The 18,148-nt window shown below is 46.8% G+C and overlaps 1 protein-coding gene across 1 annotated transcript in view; it reads right to left on the reverse strand.

Annotated features, from left to right (window-relative positions):
• CACNA1S (calcium voltage-gated channel subunit alpha1 S) overlaps positions 1 to 18,148 on the reverse strand; it is a 77,996-nt gene that overhangs the window by 41,575 nt on the left and 18,273 nt on the right. Inside the window, exons 4-15 of the mRNA XM_056845566.1 lie at positions 16,577 to 16,710; positions 14,876 to 15,028; positions 14,414 to 14,619; positions 13,578 to 13,681; positions 9,936 to 10,084; positions 9,328 to 9,409; positions 4,991 to 5,151; positions 4,491 to 4,716; positions 2,931 to 3,138; positions 2,550 to 2,670; positions 1,108 to 1,222; positions 831 to 924 (exon numbers count right to left, since the gene is read on the reverse strand). Of these exons, the coding sequence (XP_056701544.1) occupies positions 831 to 924; positions 1,108 to 1,222; positions 2,550 to 2,670; positions 2,931 to 3,138; positions 4,491 to 4,716; positions 4,991 to 5,151; positions 9,328 to 9,409; positions 9,936 to 10,084; positions 13,578 to 13,681; positions 14,414 to 14,619; positions 14,876 to 15,028; positions 16,577 to 16,710 (1,753 nt within the window). The remainder of the gene's footprint in view (positions 1 to 830; positions 925 to 1,107; positions 1,223 to 2,549; positions 2,671 to 2,930; positions 3,139 to 4,490; positions 4,717 to 4,990; positions 5,152 to 9,327; positions 9,410 to 9,935; positions 10,085 to 13,577; positions 13,682 to 14,413; positions 14,620 to 14,875; positions 15,029 to 16,576; positions 16,711 to 18,148) is intronic.

Consider the following 18,148-nt stretch of genomic DNA (forward strand, 5'->3'; position numbering starts at 1 on the left):
GGATTGCTCCATCCTCCCATACCAATATTATGGCTGGGCAGTGCTGCACCATTAAGGACATGTCACACAACACATGAAAAGCACTTCTGTATGGGTTAGCACATAGGCTATGACATGTGATAACTATATATTAGAACATAAGAAGAGACCTGCAGGATCAGACCAATGGTCCATCAAACCCGGCATTCTGTTTCATACAGTGGCCAGGCAGTCACCCCAGAGGGCCAACAAACAGCAACCAACCCTGATGTTACCTTCTAGCACTGGTATTCAGAGATTTACTACCTCTGGATATTTAGTCACTGTGGCTAGTAGTCATTGATGGACTTATCCTCCATGAATCTGCATATGGCATTATGTATGAATATCCTGGGAAGCCACAGCCAGTTGTGAAATAAATACGTATATACAACTATTCCCAAATGCATTTCCTTTGTGTAGAAAAATTCATCATGTGAAGAGGGACTTAGATTGCTCTGCTATGTGGGGAACTTGGCTTTATGCATCAAAGAAAACCTATGCTTTGTTTAATCAAACTGTTTTTCATTTGGAATACGGCGCTTGAAACCACATTTCCACTGAAACCAGATACTTCCCCAAGAGGCCTACACCATTTAAAAGTAGGTTGAATCAGCTCTCTTGAGACAAGAAAATGCTTGCATTCATACATTTAGATACAGAAAACTTTGTGGTAATTTGGAACAATTTTGAAAAACCGTCACAAATCTAAAACGCAGTCTGAATGATTGTTCCTATGAGGCTCCTGCAGGACACTTTACATCATTAGGGGTGGACAAGTACGGGACTCATAGATGGCATCCTTGGCTGACCTTAGCTGTGGTAGGGATTCCTTCTCCCTTGGCTTTCTGTTCCAGCTTCTTAGCCAGCAACTGTTTTTCCTCATCTGATTTCTCAGGGTAACCTCTAGAAAGAAGAACCAAGGAAGCAAGAGGAGAGGGAAGTGAAGCCAAGAGGAAGGCATGCTGGGGGTGGGGGGAAGGGGAAGCCTTACAGTTGGGCCAGGCATCCTCAGATTGGATCCCACAGATTTCCAAGGATCAAAGCCCAAAGGTAAACACTGTTGTGGCCAACCAAGGAAAAACTGACCTGGCCATTTTCTTTCTCTTTTTCTCTTCTTCTTTGGCTTTCTGAGCAGAAGTCAAAGTTTCAGCTTCAGCAAGGTTATCCACAGCAATGGCCAAGAAGACATTGAGCAAAATATCTGGTATGAGGAGAGAAAGGCTAAGGAATATACAGTATATGTTTAGACAATATAGAACAGAGGATTCAACAGTCTGGGATGTATGTCCTCACACTGGGAGGGTCCTTAACTTCAGCTCACCACACTATTCAATTTGACATATTAGAACAAAACCAGAAATGCAAGAAAGAGCAGCAGAGGCCTGGCAAAGGAAGGTTATCTTTTCATAATCCCAAAGATCAGACTCCTGACCCAGAGATTGTACATCCTGCACAGGTCCCCACCCTACCTGCCCACCTGTGGTGTGGACCTCTCAAGACAGGCAAGGGACTTGCTTGGAATGATGTCACCAGTGCAAGTGGACTGTGGGAATGAGAAAAACGTTAGACTTACAAATCAGCTGTGCAGACATGCTCTAGGCTGCACAAATGGGAATCATTTTCAGCAACTGAGATTAAGTTACCTGCATAGTTGTAGCTTCAGGCCATGGGGAAAGGAAGGTTCTGAGTTCTGATGTGAGCTCCCACTCACAGAATAAAATCAGCCAATAAAAAGCCCAGTTGTACAGCCAGTATGGGCTGTTGCACTGTGGCGATAGACATTACATTCCCACTAAAGCCAAATTCATCTGATTCTCTATTGTGATGACACTGTCTTGGCATAACAGATCAGACTAGATCTGATGCAAAGGAAACAGAAAATGAAGTCCAAATGTTTTTTTTTTTCTGTTACTGTTTACATCAGTCTTAGTATAATAATTCCTTCACAGTTTATGGCTCTGAGTGAAACCAGCAACACTATTTCAAATTTCATTGAAATGGTACAAGAGAGTGTGTAGAGAAGAGGGGAACATTTAGCCAGTCAGTATGTGGAATCCATACAAGCCAAAGATGGAGATGCTTCTAAAACATGATCACATATGAGTGGGATCTTCCTTCCCTGACCTAACTAAATGGCAAAATTATTTGAAATGAATGGACATACTATACTGTACTAAGTCGAAAGATATGGAATCTACATACCATCCATCTTGCCCACCTGCTTGAAAATTCTGCCCTCCACCTGTGAAAGACTGGACTACTAACCTATATAATACACAACCTTACTTGCATAGACAGAAGGCAAAACATCCTTCTAGGAATACCTATTGTTCAACTGGCCATATTAATGACCAGTCCATACTTTGAGCCAGAGAATCCATCTACGCTGGTTGACGATTATTAGGATAAAGATACTGAGCTAACAATGAACATTAAAATGATATACCCAATGACAAATTGGATATAGCCAATGACTTCTTGTCCGATGATGTCAATAACAAAGCAAACTCTGGTTAAAGAAAGGATACAGTTCCCACAGACAAAGAGAACAATGAAATAAATGCAGACCAGCATGCCAGGGTATGATGGTCCTCCATAGGCCATGATTCCATCATACATTATAGTTTCCCAGTCTTCCCCAGTAAGGACCTGAGAAGAGAAAAGAGATTTTGTTAACAGCAGGACACCCTAAACACAGCCATTGTGTTAAGACCTCAACCCCAGAAGAGGACCTAGGCGGTAGAGCTCCTTTCCCCTGGTCTTGTAGTACCAAGAAGAAAGAGTCCAAGCTCAGATAATATTTCAGGAGTTACGAGCTGCTTTCCTACTGGTCACCATCATATTCCTAGAGCTTAGTGCAGAACACAAGAATTCTGACCACCAGAACCCTGCCCTTAACTGGACTGTACCTGGAAGACACTGATGACAGCCTGAGGAAAGTTATCAAAGTTGCTGCGTCGTATCGTTGCATCATCAAAGTCAAACCTGCCTCCAAAAAGCTGCATCCCTAAAAGGGCAAAGATGACCATGTACAGGAAGAGGAGGGTGAGCAGGGAGATAATGGAGCGCACTGAATTCAGCAAAGATGCCACCAGGTTGTTCAGAGATGTCCAATATCTAGAGAGAGGGAGAGAGAGATGATGTCATTCTTAATACGCGCACCATCTGTGCCTGCATTTTGCAGTCCTTTTCCACTTGTGTAAGGGATATTGCACAAGATAGAAGAACATTTTGAAATTACTGGAAGAGGATTGCACTAAATTATAACCATTGTATCCAAACCTTGGATCATGCTTGTGAAAGGCATAGCGCAAATACCACTACAGTCTCACAGATTAGACTGTCTCTGTACACATGGGATATACCTTTGGGTTGGGGAGAGCGGGGTAGAAATGCAATAAATAAATACAGGATCTGCTTACAGAAGCTATTTGGCACTTTTGCAGGGCTGATTGTGTTAGTAAAGCAATGCTGAGTTTAACATAGGTTTGTTAACATTTGCTCAGATACTGACCAGTAAAACCCAAACCAGCTAGCCTACTTCAAGGGAAGCTCTCTTATGAAACCAAGCTTTAATTAAACAGCAAAAAAGAGTGAAAAGATGTCATAAGGTAGGCTTCTCTGGGCAAGGAGTTCCAAAGGTTTGGTATACTTCTAAGAAGTCCCTACTAAAAGTCCACACCAATCTCACCTCCAAGAAGGAAGGGACTACCAGTTTCTCCCATCCTTTAAAAATACCATCTGAACTAGTAGCTCTCACCACATCTTGCAGCAGTGAATTCCATAAGTTATTTTAATGTGCATTGTGTGGAAAAAGTCCTTCTTTTTGCCTGAGGTGAACAAATCAGTTCTAGCACAGAGTGAGGGAGAAAAACATCTATCCTATCTCCACATCCATTGATCATGCTGAGCACATCCTAGCATATCCAAAATGGCTGAGCTGTCATGTGTCATACAGTCATCACGACTTTGGATGTGATCGTTGCAGAATGCCTCGTATTGAGTCAAATCATGGCCGTTTGTCTTCAGTGGCTGGTAGCAACTCTGCTGGTTCCAGGAAGGGATATTTCACACATCCTCTTTTAAAGAGAGAAGCCAGGGATTGAACATGAGACCTTGTGGAGCCAAAGTCTGTGCTCTGTCACTGAAACTCAGTGCCACCCATGCTCAGCTTTATTCCAGATGGTAGGCATCATTCTGAGGCAGGTAAGAAGAATGTAAAAATTCAGGGGCACTTTGGAAAGGAGGAGGCAAAACTGGCAGATATATCGAGCAAGTTATCAGCAAGTATGATTTCCTTCCAAATAAATGTGATTCGAATCGGGCTATAAGACTGAAATTCTGAAAGAATTCAGGTCCTCCTTATTTACCACACTGAGATGCAAGAGAAGGGCCTTCAGAAATGTCCATACATGCTGCCATATTGGCAGCAGTACCCTCTTTTGCCTCCCCACCAGGGGGACACTCACTTGGTTATCTTGAAGAGCCTCAACAGGCGAATGCATCTCAAAACTGAGATGCCCAGAGGAGTCATGGAAACAATCTCCACCAATACGATCTCCAGAAGGCCAGTGCAAACCACCAGGCAATCAAAGCGGTTGAAGATGGACATGAAGTACTGGTGCAGGCCCAAGGCATACATCTTCAGAATCATCTCTACCGTAAAGAGGGCTAGCAGCACCCGGTTGGCAACATCTGCAAACAAGAAATATGACAAATGGAGGAGTTCTCCTGTGGCCACCAGCAACCACCCAACAGCCTGATTCGTCCTCAGAGTCAGGGAGAAAGTAAATCAGTATTGGAGGAGGAAATTAGTTTGGGATAGGAGTATGCTAAAAGCAAAAAGAAGGAATGACTGAGGCAATGTTGTTCACGACTGACATCCTCCCAGTCATCCTCCCAGACTGACATCAGCCCACCTTGTCAATCAGGACCTGGGAAGTCCCCAGAACTGGAATGCTTAGCTCACCTTGTACGTAGGTCAGCCAAACAGGCTGCCAGTGATGCTCAGATGCTATTGAGAGGGTGTTCAAGGAGACGATCAGGATCACAAACCAATAGAAAAACTTGGATTTAACAACTTCACGGCATTTCCGGCGGAAAAGACGGTTCCATCGCCGCCAGTGCCGGCTAGAGGGAAAGGGGCAAGGAGGGTCAAAATGAGAACTGAAGCAGATCAACCTCCAAGGCCAGCCCTGCAAAGACTTTGGAACTAGGGCTGTCGGTTCGGTTCCATCCGAACTGGAAACCAGCCAAATTTCCCCTGGTTCGGCAGTTTCCAGCTTGGATGGAGCCGAACTGAAAAAAAGGCAGGAAAATGTGGTGCCGAACTCTGCAAGTTTGGGGGACCATGAAACAAATTCAGCAAGTTCAGCGTCCCCCGAACCTGCCTTTTCCCACCTTTAAAGAGCTCTCTGAAGGCAAGCAAACTTGCCTTCCAGAGAGACAACCTCCAAACCAAGCAAGCGGTGGCCAATAGGTGGCCAAACTGGGTCTTCTTCTGCCAATCAGAGAAGGGATTCTCACATTTGAACCTCTTCTCTGAATTGGCTAGAAGAGATAAAATCCCTGGCTGCTACTACTCCTCCTTCCATTTGCTGCTGCTGCTGCTGTGCTGCTGAACCTTTGGCTCCTGACCTGAGGTGACCTGCTGCCCGCTGCTCCTGGCTGGAATTGTACTGGAATCTTGAACACTGTCTCCCACCCTGACCTGACTGCCTGCTCCTGCCTGCTGGAAGAGAAGACATCCACAGTTTGACCCATTTTGAGGCTTTTTCTAAAACTTTTTTCCTGTGTGTGTGGGGGGGAGAGCAGATTCGGGGGGGGGAGGCCAAGGGGGGGAGTTTACCTGTTCTGCTGGGGGTGGCCTTGCAATTTGATTGAGTTTGTGTTCCCTTTGTTTGGGACTAAGATTTCTGCTGCTTTAGCCGGTTGCCAACTGTACCTGGAGTGAGGTTTGTCTCTCTGCCAGGCCTGTGTTTGTGTTCCCTTTGTTTCTCCCTGTCCTGGTTTTTTTTGGGGGGGGGGATTTTCCTGTTCTGCAGGGGTGGCCTTGCAATTGGATTGCCTCTATGGGGGATTTGGGAGTCTGGGACTGAGCTTTCTGCTGCTTTAGCCGGTTGCCAACTGTACCTGGAGTGAAGTTGTTGCTAACTCTGTTTTGATCAACGGCTTTAAGCGAAGGCATTGTTCATTAATAAGATTTGTTAGGGAGTGTCTGGGCCTACATTGGCCCCTCACATTTAAACCGTAGGGGTAGGGCCGGTCAGCTTTTCACCAACTAGGCTCAGCTAGTTCTTTAAAAGGGCAAGGGATCTTGATTTTTAAATAGATTAAAGGGTCAAACAGTTGTTGGGTAGCCTCTGGCCTGTCTTGTGGCCGGGGACGGCTGCTGCCAGTAGATTTAGTCAATGGTGAGGGAAGAGTGTCCATCCTTGCAGAAAACACTCCTCCTGGTTCCTGAGGGAACCATTGTTGGAGCGCAGATTTAGATAGGCTTTGAGGTATCCAAGGCATTACTTCCCCCTTTTAAAAAGGTTTAGAAATCCATCTCCAGGGCAGTGTGACAGGTTAAACTTAGAAAAGGGGAAGAGTCCAGTAGCACCTTAAAGACTAACAAAAATATTTTCTGGTAGGGTATGAGCTTTCGTGAGCCACAGCTCACTTCTTCAGATCTGAAGAAGTGAACTGTGACTCACGGAAGCTTATACCCTACCAGAAAATATTTTTTTCTTTAAGGTGCTACTGGACTCTTCCCCTTTTCTACTACTGCAGACAGACTAACATGGCTACCCACTGTGAATTAGGTTAAACTTAGACAGGTCTCTAGATCAGGTTCACCAGCTAGTTTTATTTTTTAAAAAACCAAACAAACCAGAAGTTACTAAGGTTAGGTTAGGGTCACTTGTTGTTTGGGAGAAAACCCCTTAGTTGTCTTTTGGGGAGGGTACATAAAAAGTTGTCAGGTCAGGGACTGATCCTAGGCCAGGACAGCTAGCTAGGCCGTTAAACTTCCTCCCCGCATTACAGGTAGCCAGAGTTTGGCCCAGGGGAACAATGAGTGGCAGAGAAGCAGGTAAGAGGGGCCACGGGGGGAAAGTGAAGGAGAAGACTAGAGGGGTGGAGGGGAGGGGGAGGGGGCGAGCCAAAGCCCACCCCTGACCTGCGCTGGGAGCAGCTCCGGAGGCGCCCTCCAAGATCCAGCAGAGGATCCTCTTTACCAAGGGGGCCTCTGGAGCTGCCACCCCTGCACAGGTGATGGCAGGTGCTGGCACTGGGCGGGGGTCTGCTGCCTCTCAGGCTGTCCCTCTTCCTCCTCCTGCCGTTGTTGAGCCTTTCCAGCAGCAGCGGGTGGAGGAGGAGGAGCAGTCCAAGGAGGAAATGGGGCTGAGCTTCTTGGACGCGAGTCTGTCGGAGCTCACCCACATTTCCAAAAGGATGGTGGAGGAACTTGCACAGTCGCTGGATGCCCAGACAACTTCACCTGCTCCTTCACACCCCGGCAGTCCTTCCATGGGGAGACAGGAGGAGAGGGTGGAGGAGGTGCAAGAGGAAGAGATGGAGGCGCACCCAGAGGTGTGGCGGCCATCTCAACCCCTTCCCCCGCCGCTACCTCCCCCTGCGTTCCCGAGAAACGATGTGTCTGCCCTGAGCACCTCTAGGCAGGCTGCTCCCGAGGCACCCGCAGCGGCCAAGCCGCGTGGGGGCCTCTTCACATCCTCAGTCTGGAAGTACTTCCAGGTGGCGGAGGATCCACGGTTCGCAGAATGCCAACTCTGTAGGGCGCGGGTCAGTTGAGGGAGAGACCTCCATCATCTCGCGACCTCCGCACTCCAGAGGCATCTGAGGAAGCAACACAACACGGTTACACTGTAACTCTGTTACCGGCGAAAAAGGAAGTGGGTTGATTAGAATTGTCCCATCATAGGAAAACATAGGGAGGTTTTCCCATGGATATGTGGGGGGGGGGCATTTTTGGAGGTAGAGGTCCCAGACTTTCAGGGTACCTTGGGGTGACCCTCCTTGCAAGAACCTCCGAGTTTGGTGAGGATTGGGTCAGGGGGTCCAGAGTTATGGGATCTGAAGGGGTCCCCCCCCTCTGCCCATTGCATGAATAGCAGCTTTAAAGGGCTTTAAAAGGCTGAATTTGTTCAGGAATGCTGAATTTCCTGGCGAATTCGGCATTCCTGAACAGGGAGGGGGGGTTCGGAATTCGGCCGAATCCGAATGGGGCCCAAAAAATTTTCCCAACAGCCCTAGGTGCAGAGTTAGGCCTAGAATCATAAGGCCTTTGGGCCATCTGAAGTCTCTTCTATTTATCGCCCCCACCCCGGTTGCCAGGCATGGCCTACCAATAGGGTTGCCAGGTCCCACTTTGCCACTGGCGGGAGGTTTTTGGGGCAAAGCCTGAGGAGGGCGGGGTCCAGGGAGGGGAACGACTTCAATCCCATAGAGTCCAATTGCCAAAGCGGCCATTTTCTCCAGGTGAACTGATCTCTATCAGCTGGAGATCAGTTGTAATAGCAGGAGATCTCCAGCTACTACCTGGAGGTTGGCATCCCTACCTACCAACTAGTGGGAATATGGGGGAATGTGGTGGGTGCCATCAGACAAAAAACACAGAACTTTGGGTGATTTCTAGAATGTACTGAAGTCACCTCTGATTTCCCCCAGAAAAATCACTGTCTGTCTGGAACACTTTGATGTCCCCAGAAGTGCCATCAAAGTGGTACAGACAGTGATTTCCCTCCCCCCTCCTGCCAGCTGCTGGAGTAGCCGGTGAGAAACAGAAGCAAGGAAGAACATTCCCCACCTCTGGAGGGATCCTGGGAACCCTGGGTCCCCAGAGGGGAGCTCTAAATTCCCATCGTTTGCAGCCCTTTTGTGTGAACATTTAGGCTTTCGCATGAACATTTCGGCCTACCAAAGCTCATCAAAACGAGGAGTGGTAATGGGAGAATTCCTGACTATGTTCACCATTGCTCTTCTTTTGTGGGAATTCAGAGGGAGTAAGTGGCGGAGTAAGTTGGTGCCGGCTTTTCCAGGCTTTTGCACCCAGCCATCAAGCCATGCCCCATGACCCGCCTATGACTCTGACTTGCTCAGTGTATGACCCATTAGGAGAATCAGTAGGAGATCATCAGGCTGACCCTTGAAACAAACATTTCGCAGCTAAAAGAAAAATACTTTTCTGCAGTTAACAGCTCTCCTTGATTGCTTTCTTTTAAAATGTTAACATGGCCTCACAATGATTGGAGCTGCGCACTAGAAGAAGTGAGTGTCTGAATTAGTATGCATTCTGCTTACAAGAAGAGGATCCATTTATTCATGCCCTCAATTTCATACAGGCTCTCTGTCTCTGAGCCACCTTCATCCAACGGCATCATCCCTGTGGAAGATGGAAACAGAGGCCGTTGTCATATTAGGCAACTCAAACACAGTGTGAATTCCAACAAGGCTTATTTATAAAATTAAAATGTACATAAGAACTGCTGCATAACTCTTTACTCTGTCTGTGCTCCTCCAGCTCTCCTTCTCTCCTACTTCCTGTTCTTGCTTTCTGTTCTCCCAAAGTACATCCCCCAGTGAACAGTACTCTCAGCCCAGTTGATTACAAGCTATATTGTATATAAGCACACCATAAAAAACCCCAAGAATAGAATGAGGGGTATCTAGAGTCTGAAGGGGCAATCAGTGACAATCACCCACACACACACGCACACATTTTCCTTTCACAGAAACTATCATTAGGATCCAACCCACAAGTTCATATGTCCAAGTGAAAAAGGCCCTTTCTTGAAGACATTCTCTTCTGGAACTTCCAGCAGTTTTCATGCCATAACACTTCTTAAATTTTTGAAACCTCTCTCTTCCCTCTGGCTTCCCATTAATCAGGAAGCTGATGAGTTTAGTACCTTCACCACGGGTCCGGTCACTGTCCATGACTTCTGCATGAATGATCCAATCCATGTAACCTTTTATGTCCTCATCTAATTGCTGCTTCTCCCTCAGTTTCTGGAACGTACCTCGTGATTTGGCTTTCTCACGCTCTTTGGTGAACTCCCTGGGGGGAAAAAACCAGTTAAAAATTAGTACGTATCACGTGAGAAACGGGCTAGGTGGTTCCTAGCCAGACCCAGCTCAGCTACGAATCTGGTAGGTGGCCTTAAACAAGGCACAAGCCCTCGAGTCAACATCCCCCTCCTGTTGGATTTAATAAAAGTGTCCTGCTTTACATGGCAGTTGAAACACCTAGTGAGATAGTGTTAAGTGCCTTTGGGGGGAAAAAGAGTAGCATTATCATCAACAACAACACCATTCTAGCAAAATAACAGGGCTGTGCAAAAATCAGAGTAGGATTTGGCAGCATCTCTCCCCAATTTCTGGCATATAAGCAAGGGGCAGAAAGGAAGGAGGTGTTTAAAAAGCCCTGGAACGTGCCATGCTGAGCAGCCCCACAGCTCAGCTGAGACCCAACCAGCAGCGACAATGGGTGCAGATTCCTTGTCAGCTGCTCCTGTCTACCTGATTACCAGTCAGGACCAAGCTGACTGGCTCCTCTGCCGAGACTGCTTGGCTCAGACCTGGCCAGCAACAGCAAGAGGTGCAGACTTGCCCCTGCTTGCGCGCACACCCCTCCCCATTGTCAGCAACATTCTGAAAGCAAGCACCACTGATCACAGGGAGGGGTGTGCACTTGGCCACTTCCTCCCCAGTCACACTCTGCAGCTGACTAGGCAGGGGATGGGACCAGTACCCTCATGCCTGCTCTTCCTCCCCACGTGGTGAATCAGGTTAATTTAAGGGCCAACCCATCCCTGCAATGAAGAGAAAGCTTCCCAGATCTATAAAACAATATTCTTGCTTGCCTAGTAGGCACAGACAGCTGTAAACTGGCCAGTGTGGGTTAGGAAAGCTACACCCTGGTGCTTTAGCTCAAAACACTCTGTTTCATCCAGTATTTTCCTCCTAGACCAGCTGACTTCCCATATTGGAGTCAGGTCAAGAGAAAATATGCTGCAAATAACAAAGGGCAGGAAGGAAAGGTGGGGGAGGCAGGGTTATCTCCAATTTTGTTTTAAAATACATCCAACCCGCTTAACATGCGAACAGGTAGATATGCATTTTGGGTCCATGCATAGCCGCACTGATTGAAATTGATTTGTGTCTCCATGCTGTTATTAGCCCTGAAATGGGGATAAAGACATGCTGGGCAGGGCGGGGGGGGGGGGGTGTCTATCATTTTCCCCTTCCAGGCTTAAAAATATTGCATTATGTTGGGTGGGGGATCTGTTTCAGCTAGGGTTGCCAACTGCCAGGTAGTAGCAGAAGATCTCCTGTTAATTCAACTGATCTCCAGCCGATAGAGATCAGTTCACCTGGAGAAAAATGGCCACTTTGGCAATTGAACTCTATGGCATTAAAGTCCCTCCCCTCCCCAAACCCCACCCTCCTCAGGCTCCGCCCCCAAAATCTCCCGCAGGTGGGGAAGAGGGACCTGGCAACCCTAGTTTCAACCAGTAAAAACTGCACTGGAGGGAAAGGTTAAACCTCTTTTCTCCAACATTGTGGGCCTGATCCAAATTTTCTCCACCCTTAATCTGCAATTTACTTTTAAAAATACTGGATATATCTGTTTTCCCAAAGCCTCATCTCATTTGACCTTCACTCATTCTCCCTCTACCTCTTGCACACTCATCCTCGTAGTGATTTGGCCTGTGTTGTTCCAGATAAATGAGCCTGCCACGGCCGATCTCCCTACAACTGCCGGACTATCAGTGGTGCTCCCTTTTTGTAGCTTCAGTTGGTGTCAGCTGTCATTCTGTACTGATCTTATTCATTGCAACTCCACATGTTTTCTTGCACTTCAGGCTCAACAGACAGGAGCAGTCTTATAGGCCTAAGTGTTTCTGTTCATCACTGCTATTTTTTTTTTATAATGTAGTTGTTTACAGTTACACTTTTCCATTAAGAGGTGCTCATAGCAATTTACACAGCAGAAAAGTACACATAATTAAACCTTCAAAAGTTCAACCCATTCCAAAGCATTTCAATTTAAAACCGACAGTTGAGAACAACCATTAAAAACATAACACAAAACATAACACAATACTGGATGAAACAGAGGGGTATTCTTCACGGAGATTTGCTGCTGTTTCGATGCTGATTTGCGTCGGAGGCAAATTTTGGTTATTCACTGCAGATTCGTGTTTTCCCCCACTGAGCAAAATAAGCCGGTTTAAAAGAGAGGCAATCCAAACCACTTCTGAGCCGTACTTTCCAGTAGAAGAGCGTTTTGTTGCTCGGATGCCCATGAAAAAATGTTTGCTTCGCTCCCCGGGACGTCTCCTTTCTCCTCCCCCAAGAACGGTGATTGGCTGGGGGAGTTGCCACTCTAATAGCATCGCACCGGCTGGAGAGAGACCCAGAGCAGACTGGCTGCCCCTCTTCACTAGGGTGATGGGGGTTTTGGCTTGGATCTGCCGCTTTCAGGATGCCCCCCCCCCAAACACACACACACACAGGATCGCATCGGGTGGAGGGAGACCCAGAGCAGACTGGCTGCCCCTCTTCACTAGGGTGATGGGGGTTTTGGCTTGGATCTGCCGCTTTCAGGATGCCCCCCCCAAAACACACACTCACAGGATCGCACCGGCTGGAGGGAGACCCAGAGCAGACTGGCTGCCCCTCTTCAGAAGGGTGATGGGGGTTTTGGCTTGGATCTGCCGCTTTCAGGATGCCCCCCCCCCCAAACACACACACAGGATCATGGGAAGAGTGGGTGGGATTAGGCGGATTTGGAGTGGTGAGTCATGAGCGGCAGCAGACGTAAGCAGCGCAGAGAAGTGCGCTGTTTCTCCCGTGAAAAATTGAAAATGCCTCGGGATGGGGGGAGAATCTGCGCTGCCATGAAAAAGCTATTTAAATCGGTTTATTGTTTGCTCCAATTCGAAACCGAAGCAAAATCCACCGTGAAGAATACCCCAGAGTGTTTTGAGCTAAAGCACTAGGATGTAGTTTTCCTAATCCACACTGGCCAGTTTACACCTGTCTGTGCCTATGAGACAAGCAAGATTAAATCCTTCAGATTAAATCCCATGTAAAGTCCATGCAGAACAAAGACAGAGGCCAACAGGCCTCGATGGCCACATTACTCAGCCTGCCTGGACAAGGAGGTCCACAATCTAGATGCCCCTTTTAAAAAGGCATATTTCTGATGGAAGATCAAATCACCACACAGTGGAACAATCTCCCTCCCACTGATTTCAGCTCACAGAGGAACGCATGTAATCTGCAGATAAGCACTTTGTATGTATGTGTTCATGACTGTATTAAGAAACCCTGTCTCATGTTTGAGGCATTCTGCTCTATGACCGAGGCCAGCAATGAGAACAGTAGTGCGAGAATAAGGGTGAAGAAAGTAAAGCTTCCATATTTTGCTTGACTCCCATAAAAAAAGCTCCCAAGAACATCCCCTTGCAAAATTTTAAGACATACTCAAGATAGAGTCCCATGTCAATGACGCTGCAAGAAAAAAAGACCACTGCTTTGCTTACCCGCTGAGCACACCCAAGATCAAGTTGAGGATAAAAAATGACCCAAGTAAGATGAGGCTGACAAAGTAGATCCAGGGCCACTCATTCCCAATGGCATCATTTACCTGAAAGGGAACAGAAATGTGATGAGAAACATTTTCCAGACTGGCATTTTGGAACACCTCTGCCTCCAGGGGACTCTGGGGAGACAACCAAGACAAGAGAGGAAAACAGGCGCTAATCCATCAGACCTTGCCCCCTAAAACTGAGAGGTTTGATGTCAACTCATTGCTACAGGCGAGGGCCTCCTTCCTAGATTCCCACCAATGTCTGCTTTGGCAGGTTACTCCTGCCAAGTCACTTCTGATTTCAAAGGCAGGCTCGTGCAAAGCAAAAAAGGCTCAAAGTAGATAAGACACCGGCAGCACTATTCTCAGCAGTTACACCCATTTCTGTCTGTTGGTCAATGGGCTTAGAAGAGCTGCTTAGGCAGGCACAGTGGGAGTCCCCCCCACAAGCATTTGTGCAGGGGCCCTGATTTACACTGGAATGACAGTGCAGAGGGAGAGGGTGTTTAACTTGTTCCTCTGTGCCATCTTCCCAACCTGAAGCTGTCCTGCATAGCTGCTACTTGCCCTACTGGGCCATTCTTTATAAATAAAAAACATTTAGAAGCTCTGAACATACAATGTTCTTCCTAGGGAACCATGGTGTCATTCTGCAGTGACTGGCACTGCACTCCATGATGAGTCTACTGCCTATGAAGTGAGAGGACCAAATGGCCATAGATTCACAACCTTGCATTTGCCATTTGGCCACCGAGCCGTACAACATCTTCTCTCTCATGCTTAGCATACCCAGTAGAGGACGTCAGTCCACCCCTCCATGGAGATACACTGGTAGACGGTCAGCATAGCAAACCCAAAGTTGTCAAAGTGAGTGATGCCATCGTTGGGACCTGGCCACCAGCCTCTGCATTCAGAGCCATTGATGGTGCAATGGCGCCCATGGCCCAAGTTTGTACACGGAGATGGTTCTTCGTTTTCTACTGTGGCAATGATGTCTGAGGAAGGAAGTAAAGGTACAGATGTGAGACTCGGCAAGGTATGGCAAATGCATTCTTTTGTCTGTTTAAGCGTGTACTCCGCTCTTCCGTTCTAATTGCAGCAGAGCTTCAGAAACTATGGTAGGTGTTATGCCTGTGTCCAGCTCCTGTTTATGTCAGAGCATCAAAAGCCAATGTTTTGCTTTGTGCCCCAATGGGATGCTCCAGGCCTCTTTGCGCCTTCATTAAAGAGGAGTTCAATAACATCTCCTACCTGTCCCGATGAAGTAGCAGGTCTTGTGCATTTTGCCCTTAAAGAGTTCCTGCCCTACAATGGCATAGATAGTCAGCATGAAGACGACAAGCACAGCAATGTGGAGCAGTGGCAACATGGCTTTCATAATAGAGTTCAGTACCACTTGCAGGCCTGCAATAGAAAGAAAGTGAAGAGACCGGAGTTATATTCTCCTTTTTACTACATTCCAGCCACCGTTATACATTGCCATATATCCCATTTATGACTGATAGCAAAGCCCTAAGCAAAATTACACCCCTTTAAGCTTGCTGAAATCACTGTTAGGGAGTAACTCTGCTTAGCTTTGTATTGTGAATCTTTGAGATTCACAGGCATCCCTCTGCATTTCAGTGGGGGAAAACTACTACATCTCACAACAGATTTCATCATTATGATAAGGCCACAGGGTCAAACAGAACAGGTCCAGCAGAGGTCTGTTGCTACTTTGCCATTCCTCTAGCAAAATGGCCTGTCTGGTTCTTTTAGGAGGTAGAAAGGCAAGAAGAGAATTCAATCTGTCCTGCTTGGGTGGCTCTGGCAATGGGTGTGGGGCCTGCTCCCAGACATATCCGTACCACTTGTGTAATATCCAGTGCTTGGTTCTCTTCTAATCCCTAGAAGGCAGCACCCCCAATAAACCCCAATTCCCAAGACACCTAGGTGGAAGCAGTGAGTTATGTGCCTGGAGGTCCCCAAACCTCTTAAGGAAAGCTGTTGCTCAGATTGCACAGTTAGTGCTGATATTGCAGAGGCAACTGATAACTGTGGGCTCCATCAGAAACATGCAAGAGATCAGCACAGTAACACTCCACCATGAGTAAGTATTATGCAGGATACGACTGAATACCCCTCTAGTTATAATCAAACGGACATCATCTGCTTTAGACAGTGTAGCAAGAGTCACTGTGGTGTTGTGGTTTATGGTGCTGGATGAGGTAGATCTGATTTCAAATCCCCACAGTCATACAGCTCACTGTGAATTTGTGCCAATCACTATCGATGCCAGCCTAACCTACCTCACAGGGTTATTGTGAGGGTAAAATAGAGGAGACCCAAAAAGAGATGGATTGACTCAATAAAGGAAGCCACAGCCCTCAATTTGCAAGACCTGAGCAAGGCTGTCAAAGATAGGACATTTTGGAGGACTTTCATTCATAGGGTCGCCATGAGTCGGAAGTGACTTGATGGCACTTCACACACACACACAATAGAGGAGAGCCATATACACTATCCTGAGCTTGGAGGAATATGAGATAAAATATACTAAATATAACTACCTGCTTCTTCTTCTTCTTTTTGCAAAGAGCCTCATTTATTTATTTTTTTGTTGTCAAGACACAGCTGACTTCTGGTGACCCCGTAGGGTTTTCAAGGCAAGAGATGTTTAGAGGTGGTTTGCCATTGCCTGCCCCGGTGTCACGCCCCTGATATTCCTTGGCGGTCTCCCATCCAAATACTAGCTGAGCTTAGAGTGTGTGACTGGCCCAAGGCCATCCAGCAAGCTTCCATGGCAGAGTGGGGATTCGAACCTGGGTTTCCCAGATCCTAGTCCAACACCTTAACCACCACACCATGCTGGCTCTCAAAGAGCCTCATGCAACAAAATTTTATATTTTTCTTTTCTTTTACTTATTTCTCAGCATGCATCCAATCATGAAAACCTAGGAAAGTGTCACCCACTTGGTACTCCCGACACCAGGCGCAGGGGTCGTAGCACACGAAAGGCTCTCAGAGCTTTGACATCAAAACCACCCTGCCCACTGAGAAGTGCACTGTCCATTACGCTGATTTTCTCCAGGATCACCGTGAAGACTCTGGGAGAGAAAGGTAAGAGGAAGTGTTGAAGGAAAGTGAGCTGACAAGGTGGTGGAGACAAAGTAGAAACAAGGCAGATAAGGAATTAAAACAAAGGCACGTGGATCAGACACCTTTTTGCTGTGTCTTCAGAGGAAATGGAGCTTGCCTCCCATGTTGCAGCTATACCATCCTATGCAGAGTTACTACAGTCTAAGCCCTTTGATTTTGATAGGTTTGGACTGGAGTAGCTCTGTTTATGAGCAATTTTCATCATATTGATGGGGAAAATAGTGTTAAAACTTATAGGAACTATAGTCCTGTTTTCCCCATCATCATCATAAACAGTTGGCCAGGAAGGTTTATGGTAGAATGGCAAAGCCTGATTTGTGCAGGACTGCCCAACATTGCCTCAGAACATGGTAACTGCACATAGATTTGGAGTGATTTGCAGTGTAAGCTTAACACTTTTTTATCAGAAGTAAATCCTATTTCGTTCAATGGGACTTGCTTCCCTAATAAATGTGGATTGCAGCATTGTGTGTTAGAGCACAGGTCCATCATAGCTGAAGGCACTGAGGCTCTTTGCAAAGTGAACTAACAGATTTAGAAAATGATTTGGATTTAGAATTTAATGGGGAATGTAAACAATAGCCTTTTATGCAGGGACGTTTCCCTGCAGTCACCCCCACCGACTGCTTCAGGCCTTCCTTTTGATTAGGCATGCCTTTTCCGCCCATCAGAGGTCGCCTCGCTCTCCCCGCGCATTTTGCCCGTCCCTGCATAAAAGGCATATGTGTAAAAGTCTTGTCCTGCTTTTAGTTGGGAGTGGGTAGAAATCTCCATGGGCTCCTGGGGATCCTAAATGCTGAATCATGAGATCTATGAGAGTCCAGTAGGGATATCCCTGTGTGTGAATGACTATGTAAGAGCCCAAGTCTCCACTCTGCCCTGGATAATTGGCTCCTTCCCAGATCAACAGTAGACCCAATCACTTGCAGTGCTAGTGGAATCTGGACTAGTTCACACATGCAAACCCTACTTATATCTTCTGCACATGGAGAATGAAGAAATCATAGTGTAAACCAGACAGCATAGAGAGACAACTGGCAGCCATTTATGGTTTTTCTAGTTTACCATGACTGCATGTACAGCGGCAGCTGTTTCTGTACACCATCTGGTTCACACTAACATTTTTTTCCATTCAGTTGTGTACTCACACTTAAATCTGCTTCACATTTTGTGCAGCAGGTGTGTATACCATGGTATTTGCTGTGAACACAAAGTGTGAAGCTCATACAAAGGATTCAGAATACGGACATATACAACGGATGCACAATGGGAGGGTTCGCCATGGTGTGTGGTTCCCTGGTGCCCATTTCACTTCTGTTTGTAGACACTTCTCTCTTCTTCACTCTTATAGTGTTCCCTGTAGGAAGCACAGTGAAAATGTGGCAA

This window comes from Euleptes europaea, chromosome 2, assembly GCF_029931775.1.
Source record: "Euleptes europaea isolate rEulEur1 chromosome 2, rEulEur1.hap1, whole genome shotgun sequence".
NCBI lineage: Eukaryota > Metazoa > Chordata > Lepidosauria > Squamata > Sphaerodactylidae > Euleptes > Euleptes europaea.